Source organism: Bos javanicus, chromosome 4 (genome assembly GCF_032452875.1).
Source record: "Bos javanicus breed banteng chromosome 4, ARS-OSU_banteng_1.0, whole genome shotgun sequence".
NCBI classification, from domain to species: domain Eukaryota; kingdom Metazoa; phylum Chordata; class Mammalia; order Artiodactyla; family Bovidae; genus Bos; species Bos javanicus.
In genome coordinates, this window is record NC_083871.1 from 81,693,605 (window position 1) to 81,703,584 (window position 9,980).

Sequence of the window (9,980 nt, forward strand, 5' to 3'; positions counted from 1 at the left end):
AGGTTATATTAAAGAGCTTCTGGATGAAGGTGAAAGAAGAGAGTGATAAAGCTGGCTTAAAACTCAACATTCAAAAAATGAAGATCATGGCATCTGGTCCCATCACTTCGTGGCAAACAGATAGGGGAAACAATGGAAACAGTGACAGACTTTATTTTCTTGGGCTCCAAAATCACTATGGACAGTGACTGCAGCCATGAAATTAAGACACTTGCTCCTTAAAAGAAGAATAGTGACAAACCTAGACAGCATATTAAAAAGCAGAGACATTACTTTGCCAACAAAGGTCCATCTAGTCAAAGCTATGGTTTGTCCAGTAGTCATGTACAGATGTGCGAGATGGACAATAAAAAAGGCTGAATGCTGAAGAACTGATGCCTTTGAACTGTGATGCTGGAGAAGACTATTGAGAGTCCTTTGGACTGCAAGGAGATCAAACCAGTCAATCCTAAAGGAAATCAGTCCTGAATATTCATTGGAAGGACTGAGGCTGAAGCTCCAATACTTGACCACCTGATGTGAAGAGCCAACGCATTGGAAAAGATCCTGTTGCTGGGAAAGATTGAAGGCAGGTGGAGACGGGAACGAGAGAGGATGAGATGGCTGGATGACATCACAGATTCAATGGATATGAGTTTGAGCAAACTCCAGTACATGGTGAAGGACAGGTAAGCATGGTGTGCTGCAGTCCATGGGAGGTAGCAAAAAAATGGACATGACTGAGCAACTAAACAAGAGCTGATTTTTCTAGCAAATACTTTTGCTTCCAACATCCAGTTTAAAGTTTACAAATATCTACATATGAAACAAAGTCAACCAAAAACAAAAATCACAGCAAAAACTTAAGTGATATTCATAGAAAGCATACAGAATAAAAAATGTAAATGACCTTAAATATTAATATTAAGCAACATTAATTTTCAACTGTTTTTCAGAAATAGCTATTAATTTTTCAGAGTTAGGTAATGAAAATTTGACATAAAGCCTATTTAGAAAATTTTCACCAAGAAAAACAGATCATTATTGGATCACACAACAGAGTGCAAATATAAACACTAAGTCTGAACTTATTCTTTTGTCGGGGTCGGGCGCGGGGGGGAGCGATGGTTAGGGGAGGGCCCACATACATCCTGGCATGTAAAATCTTAGTTCCCCAACCAGGGATCTGAACACTGGCCCCAAGCACAGAATCCTATACACTGAACTGCCAGGGAAGTCCCTGAATTCATTCTATTCACATTAAAAGTGACTCCCAGTATCCTTGACTCATTCCAATAAAGTAGAAGCTAAAAGAGGGAGGTTCTTATATTCTTCACTTAAAAATCAAAACAATTACTTCCCCCATCCTGGAGTATATGTGAACCAAAACAGTAGGTAAGTTTAGAGATACAAATGGCATCTGTGCAATAGTTGATTTGCATTAATCTGTGGAGAAAAATATTTAAATTAATTCAACCACTAATAAATACACTTTGGAATTTGTCTTCTAAGAGCTTGCAATCTAGTAGGGAAATGTAGTCAGACAAACAATTAAATTTTTAAGAGCTCTACATTAAAGCTACAGCGAAGTGCTATAAGGATATTAAAAAAAGGAATTAACTTTTTCTGGATGAATGGAGAAAGGTCTCAGGATGGTGGAATTTGAGCTGGATTTTGAGCTGCAGAAGTGGAGGCAGAGAAGAGAAAGGGATTTCAAGCTAAAGGAACAGCAAAAGTAAAAATGTAGAGAAATAGAAATGCCTCTAAAAGTAGAACTCTGATAGAACAGGGCTAGATAATAAAAGGCCTTAACTGACAATGCACTAGAAAATGTGGACTTAAATTAATGGAAGTGACACAACCTAACCAAAATTTTCAGAAAACTCTCCTGGATAAAGAATGAACTGGGAAGAAAAGAATGGATGAACAGGGAAGAAAAGAATAACAGGAAGTCTGATCACAAATGAAGGCCTGAACTAAGGCAATAATATCAGTGTTAAAACAAAAATGTGATACAGAATGAGTAGACAGAAATGTCAGGTAAGGTCTGGCCAGAGAAGTAGCAAAACACAAGGCCATCTTGGGAATGAAAGGAGTGATTACAGGTTTAGAGATTTAAGACAGTTCACCTAAATTTCCATCCCTTCTGAGTGTTTCTGTATTTATTCAACTAGCCTATCTTTTTAACACTTTTGAAAAGCATTTTAAGAACTCAATTCATCTATGGATATTCATGACATTTCTAATAAGTACATATCAAATCAGTATTTTATGAGTAATAGTGTTTTAAAAACTCTGGAATGTCTTCATTTATTTTTGAGCACTAGTTTTTAGGACAAAACACTAAATAATCCACAACAGAGGTACCCTACAACATATGCAAGTGAATACCAGTAAATTCATTTAAATGTATGCCTGTCTTTAGATCCTCAGGGTCTCATTATTCCACAATCGGGGCTTCTGCTGCTGCTTGGTGGAAGAGAACTTCCACAGGTTCAGAAAAGGTATCAATTACATATAGCAATTTATTGTACTGATTCAAACTGGTCTGACTTGAGTGACTTCAGACCAAGACATGCCATTGCAAAATAACCGTCAATAACTAAGTATTACTAGTGCCTCCAAGAAATGTTTTTAGCCTCCTATTCATAAAACCTACAATTTAAAAGACAAAATGACCTGAAAGGACCTTTAGAAGAATCTGGGTTTTTTTGAAATTTTTTTTTAAATCCTCAAAATGCTGCAGAGATGGTCAGAAAACAGAAATTAACACACAAGTAACCAAACAGGGTAAATTTTAGCAAAACAGATCACCAAGTGAGGTAGATGGTCAGCTCCCCTGAGCCCCATATAAACTGTCAAGAGTTTATACTTCATGATCAGCTCAGCATTTGAATCCAAGCTGACCTTGGAACAAATCACTTAACTTTTTAGAGGTTCCATTTTCCAGTCTATCAACAAGAATGTTCCAACCACAGCATGGGTTTTGGAGGTAAATGTATGTTAAATATCTGTCAATGCCTGGCACTCAGTAAAACCTAAGTATCAGTACCACTCTCTCATTCTACACAGCCCCTCTCTTCAGTTCACTTGCACATTTATTGTAAGGCCAATCAGCAGAATTATGTGACTTCTCACACCCCAAGAGTCAACTAGCAAAGAAAATATGGTAACCTGGTTATAAAGGAGAAAAAGAAAGGACTTTATGAAAAGCATGAGCAGCAGGGGGCTAAAGATTCAGACGGAGGCAAAGAGCAGGTTGGCGATGGAAGTAGAAGTCATAAAGTAGAAGTCAATGGAATAGAGGATTTATTCTAGGAATACAGAGAAAAACTTTCATTCCATGGTTTCCATATCATTTTAAAGGTGCATGCATTTCCTTAAAATATCTACACTGAGAATTCCTTAATACATAAGCTCCAAGAGTGCTACAAAATATCACTCTGCTATTTCCTATAGCAAAATACACAGTTGCTATTAAACTCTCTTAAGTACCCAGGCCCACAGCATTTCATGTGCTCAGTAAACTCCATCATCCCTTCCTGTCCCCATTCAACAATTAATAAGTCTACTGGTGCCAGATATTACGCTGAGCACTAGGAACACAACGGTAGGCAAGACGGGCTAATTGCCTTCATGGAGCTCACAATCCAACAGTCTATTCATTAAACAATGTGGGCCATCTACCGTAATTACTTAAAACTTTCTGCATTAACGTGGACAAGAGAGATCAATTAGTTGTTCCAAAACAGTAATAACACATTTGCTATATTTAAAAATCAAGCTTTTCAATTAACTATTTTAACTATATATTGAGTCCTATTTTCAAGTAGGACATTTGACAAACTAGGCATAATACAACGTGAAATCTAAAAACTGTATGAAAAATTAGGTTTTTGACCCAGAAAAAAAAAGACTCAGAAAACACAAATGTCTATATTTTGAAGAGGCAGCATACATGTTTGCTCTGAACCATTCCAAAAAGCTAAACTCAAAGCAGTGAGCAGAAGTTTTGTGGAGGCAGATTTCTGGTTTCAATATGAAAAATTCCAGCAATTCAAGCTATTCTATAAATATTCTACAATGTTATATTTCTGTAATAGTCTATAATATTTCTATACTTTACAAATTTTTTCCATTTAAAAATATCAGTTTTATTGAGATGTAATTTAAATACAGTAAAATTTACCAATTTTAAATACACATAAACAAAACACAAATTTTTCATTTAATCCTTGAAATAACCCAAAAAAACAAGTATTTCCCTGTTAAAGTTTAGGAAATGGAATCTCCCAGGGACTTGCTAAGAAACTGGGCAAACCAGGAGTAGAAGCTCCAGGCTATCGCAAAGTAATATAACATCTTCCCACCTCTAGATGTATACATGCACACAGTCAAAAGGCTGGCTGTCAGGAATGTTGGCCAATATATTCTAAAGCTTCTTCCAAATCCAACCATTTATAAACATGGGTGATCAGTACAGACACCATGCAAAGATTCTGTATGAATGATCCTCTAGAATGCCAGGCTCATAAGGGGAAGGACCTTGTCTTTCTTCACTGCTATATTTCAGTCCCTAAAACAGTTATCTGGCATATAATACATGCTCAATAAATACTTGCTAAATATAAAATAACACCCCTAACCACACATAACGCTGCTCTGTAATAAATACAAAATACACAGCACTATTAGATAATAAAGAACCTTACTGAAGTACCTAGCAACTAAAAAGTCTGATAAACACGAAATTCATTCTTAAACCTGCATCATACACTTAATATCTATCTAAAGCACTGAAACTTAGACCTAATCAGTCAAAAACAAATTTACCTGCAAAAAATATAAACATTTTGGCAAACCTAACATATTTCATTTAAAGTAAAATATAAACTCTTACAAGATATAGAAGCTAGATATGGTGAAATTGAGTGTTCAATCTTGATATTCTCTGCTTAACACATCAACTAGCACTATAAGTGTGCCGCAACCCTCCAAGAATGAAGAGATTTATACAGCTGTTTTGGTTTAAAGGCAAACACATCTCTACTGGAATCACATCTTTACAAACACTAGGCTGACGCTTCAAGAAGATCTAATTTTACAGGTACACATATTGTAGTCAACATAACCACGCTCAGCAGCTGCTTGGCATTACTGAAAAGACCAATAGAAAAAAAAAACCGACATTTTCCGATACCCTAAACTATAAAGCCTAGAATTCCTACACATCTAAAGGGTATTTAAGAACATGAAATATCCTCAAAAGTTACTTCCAATTTATTTTGCTTAACAGATATAAATTTATATCAAGGCACACACTTTTTTTGGAGAATAGTATTATATAACAGGTAAGGCATAACAGCTGCATAAAAAAATTACTCCAATTTCACTAGATCAAATTATACTTTTCAAAGATACTTAAACAAAAATCCTGATACTTAAAGGTCCAGTTAACTGTAACGTAAATAATTTAAATAGCAGATAGCGTAATAGTGTAAGAAACGTTCAGTACTAAGTCATTCACTCGGTCGCTATACTGGACCACAGCAACTACACTGTATTTAAATGACGTTATCAGCAACTGAGTGTCACACAAACAATGAAACCACAATCTCGCCATTTTTTTCTAAAACCAGGACTGGAAGGTCAGGTGAAAAAACTATTCCACACAAGAATATAAAATAAGCATCTTCGAATTTATAACCATGAGCTTTCACTTCAGCTGTTTCACATACTGAAACAACGATCTTTACAGAAAGGCTGCTTCTCCCATCGCTGTACTCCTCATATGCAACATATGCAATCCACACCTAACTTTGACATCAGCACCTGGTGCCGACTCTCCTTTACAATATTTACTCCCTAAGCCGTGACCCAGTCCTACGTCTCCAGCAATGAAACCTCTTCTGAGAGCTTTCAAATTATAACAAATCCAACCACCTTTCAGTTTACCCAAAGCAATTGGGCTGGAAAAAGCTAAGAGCAGTTTAGAGAAATCTGTTAATATATTAATGCAACAAGTTTAAAACTTTGAACTCTTCCCCACCCTTCCTTTCCAGAGCGAGGAGAGAGTCTGCTGGACCTGTCGCTTTGTCCCCTCCAAATCCCCCCACCAGGGGTCCCGGGCGCGCGAAAGCGCCCCTCCCCACCGGAAGCCCCGATCGAGGTGGGGTTTTTCGCCCCGCCCGCGGACCCGAATTTTGCGGAGTCTCATCACCTCCAGCCCAGCCTCCAGGCTCCGGCCGGCCCAGCCCATGACGGACGCTCGGGACGCGGAACTCACCTGATCACGGGGCTGTAGGGGCTCCGGGAGCGGCGCCAGCTGCTGCTGCTGTAGGGGCTAGGGGACACGTCGCCGCCGCGCTCGTAGGAGCTGTGGCGGCTGTAGCTGGGGGAGCGGCGGCGGCTGTAGGGGCTCGGGGAGCGGGCCAGCCGCCGCGAGTAGGGGCTGCTGCCACCTCCCGCCGGACTGGGAGACTTGCGGTTCCGCAGGCTCTGCGAGGCCCGGTGAGACACCGGGCTGTCGTCCCGGCCTCCCAGCGGACTCAGGGACCGCTGCCGCCGCCTGTAGGCCTTGGGCTCGGTCTTGTCCTCCCGGTAGGCCTTGGGCGGCTCCTTATAGGCCGAAGGCGGTTCTTTGGACGATTTAGTCCGGCTTCGATGGGCCTTCGGGTCTCGGTCCTTGCGGCTGCTGCTGCTGCTGGACGTGGCCGAGGCGCTTTTCCGCCGGCCGCCGCTGCTGCTGCTGCTACCGCTCTTGCCGGCCTCGGCCCGCTCCTCGCCGCCGTGGCCGTGGCGGCTGCGGGACTTGGAGGCCTCGCCGCCGCCGCGCTGCCCGTCCCGCCGCCGGTGCTCGCGGTGGCGATCCTTGCTGCGGCCGCTGCTGCTGCGGCGGTCCCGGCGGGGCCTGCGCTCCGACCCTTCCCCGCGACGCTGGGTGCCGGAGGAGGAGGCCGGACTCCCGCCGCTGCCCCCCGTTCCCCCGGCAGCCGTCGCCGCCGTTGCCGCGCTGGCCCCCCCCAGCAGCAGCCCCTGCTCGGACTGGGAGCTTACATCCTCGTACTCCACCAGCGGGGTCACACCCCCGCCGCTACTAGCACCGCCACCGCCGTCCTGCTGCGGCTGGGGCAGCGAGAAGACCCGACGCTTCTCCGCCTCCTGCCCGGCGCGGGGCCCGCGGCGCCGCTTCTGCCGCCCTCCTGCGCGCCTCTTGCCTCTCGCCAGCCGCTTGACCTCCAGAGGGGGACCCGGGCTGAAGCAAGAGGAGGAGGCCGCGGCGGCGGCGGCTGCGGCGGCGGCCGTGCCGGGAGCAGCCAGGAAGAGCAGAGGCGGCGGGGGCGGCGGCGGTTGCAGGAGCTGCGGCTGCAGGAGCGGCAACAGCAGCGGCGGCTGCTGAGGGGACAGGAATCGCCTCCGTTTGCGGCGTTCCTCCAACTTCTTCTCCGCCCAGCTCAAGCCCCCGCCTCCCCCCAGCGCCGTGTCCGAGCTGCTCGGCATCGCCTAGAGCCCGCCGCAGAGCGCGGCGCGGGTGCGGCCTCCTCCGGGTCAGATCCTGGCCATCTCCCCCGCCGGAAACGGGAACGGCGGCAGCGGCGGCGGCGGAGGGACACCGAGCACCAGGGCCGTCCGGGAGAAGCGCCACGATAATCCGGATCGGGACTTGGGTCCCTGGGTTCCAGGTCACAGTGGGGTACGTAGCGGCCTCCGGGCCCGAGGGCAGCAGGAATCCGGGCGGAGGAGCTCCCGATCGCTCTCGTCGTCCTAGCTTCAGCCGCAAAAACACCAGATGCGCCGGGCGCTGACCTGCGGGGGAGTCCGGAGTCCTCCAAGTGCCCCCCAGGGGTGGGGGAGCGGCCTCGGCTGCGCTCTCGGCTCCGGCAGCGCAACGCGGAAGTACCACCTTCGTCGCCGCTTCACTTCATCGCGCCCTGACGTTGGGTGCGAGTTCAGGGGAGGGGAGTGGGCGAGACAACAACACGCCTCCGCCGCCTCCTCCTCCTTCTCAGCGTCGACGTCGTCCTCCTGTAGTGGCGGCGACACACGGCGGGCGCCTCGGAAGTGGCCTGGGCCTGACAACAACTCCCGGCCTAAGGCCTCGCGCACTCTGCTGCCCGCAGGGACGGGCGGCGGGGCGGGGCGGGGCGAGGCGGGGGCGACCCGGCTGCGGCTCACGGTTGGGGCAGCGAGTGTGCGGGGTTGGGCGGGGGGCTGTTTCCGGGGAGATGGGGGCGGGGGGGGGGGCGTTTCTGAGTCTGTGCCGGTGGGTAGGGGCCCTGACTTTCTTCTTCCTCTGCCGCCGCGAGCAGAGGTGGCGGTGCTGCCCTTTTCCTCCGCTCCCCCCCTCCACGAGGAGGCTCCTGGAGTGCGCGGCCGGCCCGGCTCGCTCCTCCCCTTCCCTCTCCGCTCTTCGTCAGGAGGAGGGAGGACGACGGGACTTGCTGGTTGGGCCCTAACCTCCGCAACCCCTCCTTCTAGCCTCGCTCTTTCGGCCTTTCCCCTCGGCCCTGACGCAAGGCCGAGAGCGCGCACGTACGTCGCGCTCCGAGAAAGCCGAAGGTGAGTGGTGGCAGGGGCAAAGGAGGCGGGAACAAAATTACCGCGCACGGACGTGCTCGCTTCCGCCAAGAGGCTGGCTCCGGGCCGGAAGTGACGTAACGTAGAGAGACAGCTTCACTTCCGGTGAGGGTGGGACTGTGTGTGGAGAAGGGTTAAAGAAAGAAGATTACTGTGCCGCCTACTGCTGTCGCTGGAGAAGCGCAGTAATGGCACGTCGGTCGTGCCTGTTGCTTGCATCCAGCGCGTACTGCCGGCTCCGGATCACCGCAGGCGCCGTACCGCCTGCTTGTTGAAAGGTCATGGCGAGAGCGAGAATCTGAAGATTCAGGAATACGCCTTTAATGGCTTTTTGGGCAGGGTAGTCACCCCGTAGTCTACCCTCAGACAAGCTCGGGAGTTGGAACGCTGCGACAAGGGAAGAGAGGGCGCCCTGCAAAAGAGGGTGGAGGTGGCATTAGCTTAAACTATGTCATGTACGCCCAAGTTCCAGGCCCCGTCTTAACCTAAAAACAGTTGTAAATCAGAGTGTGGAATTTTAATAGTGCTGAAGTTAAAAAAACAAATACGAGGAATAACGAAATGTCAAGAGGGTCTCAGAATTATTACCAACGGCCTTGAAGTCAAAACACTCAACTGCTCAAATGAGAGTTGGCATCTTGTCTCTACACCCTGTTTCATCTTAACTATCTAAATCTGTGGGTCTGCAAAACATAACTATTTAGTGATCTCAGGTCTCATTGCATTACCAGCCTTGTTCTTCAGTTATGGCCTGGGCACTTAAGATAATGAGATTAAAACTTAAATGACTTACTGTTTGGGGTTTTTTTTTAATTGGAGTATACAGTTGATTCACACTGTTGTGATAGTTTCTGGTGTATAGCAAAGTGAATCCTGTATACATATATCCATTTTTAAGAATTCTTTTTCCTCACAGGTGTTTACAGAGTATTGAGTAGAGTTCCCTGTGCTATATCTTACTGGCTTTTATTATGGTTGCAAAGAAAAGATGAGTACTGCGTTGTGGCCACATGTAGTCACCCCTTCTCAAGTTTATTTGTTCAGTCCTTCAGTTTGTTCTTGGTTCTTGAACACTTGATATCCGGCTTTCATTCATGCTTTAGTGTAAATAATTTTAATTGATTTGACATCTCCTAACACTGTATCTCCGGAGAAGGCAATGGCACCCCACTCCAGTACTCTTGCCTGGAAAATCCCATGGACGGAGGAGCCTGGTGGGCTGCAGTCCATGGGGTCGCTAAGAGTCGGACACGACTGAGCGACTTCACTTTCACTTTTCACTTTCATGCACTGGAGAAGGAAATGGCAACCCACTCCAGTGTTCTTGCCTGGAGAATCCCAGGGACGGTGGAGCCTGATGGGCTGCCGTCTGTGGGGTCGCACAGAGTCGGACACGACTGAAGCGACTTAGAAGCAGCAGCAGC

General features: G+C 46.9%; 1 protein-coding gene across 4 annotated transcripts in view; it reads right to left on the bottom strand.

Moving 5' to 3' along the window:
* CDK13 (cyclin dependent kinase 13) overlaps window positions 1-7,563 on the bottom strand; it is a 125,623-nt gene extending 118,060 nt beyond the window's left edge. For all 4 annotated transcript variants that reach the window (XM_061415377.1, XM_061415375.1, XM_061415376.1 and 1 more), the window contains exon 1: window positions 6,266-7,563. In XM_061415377.1, coding sequence (XP_061271361.1) covers window positions 6,266-7,479 — 1,214 coding nt within the window. In that variant the 5' untranslated portion in view covers window positions 7,480-7,563. The remainder of the gene's footprint in view (window positions 1-6,265) is intronic.
* Between the last annotated feature and the right edge of the window lie 2,417 nt (window positions 7,564-9,980).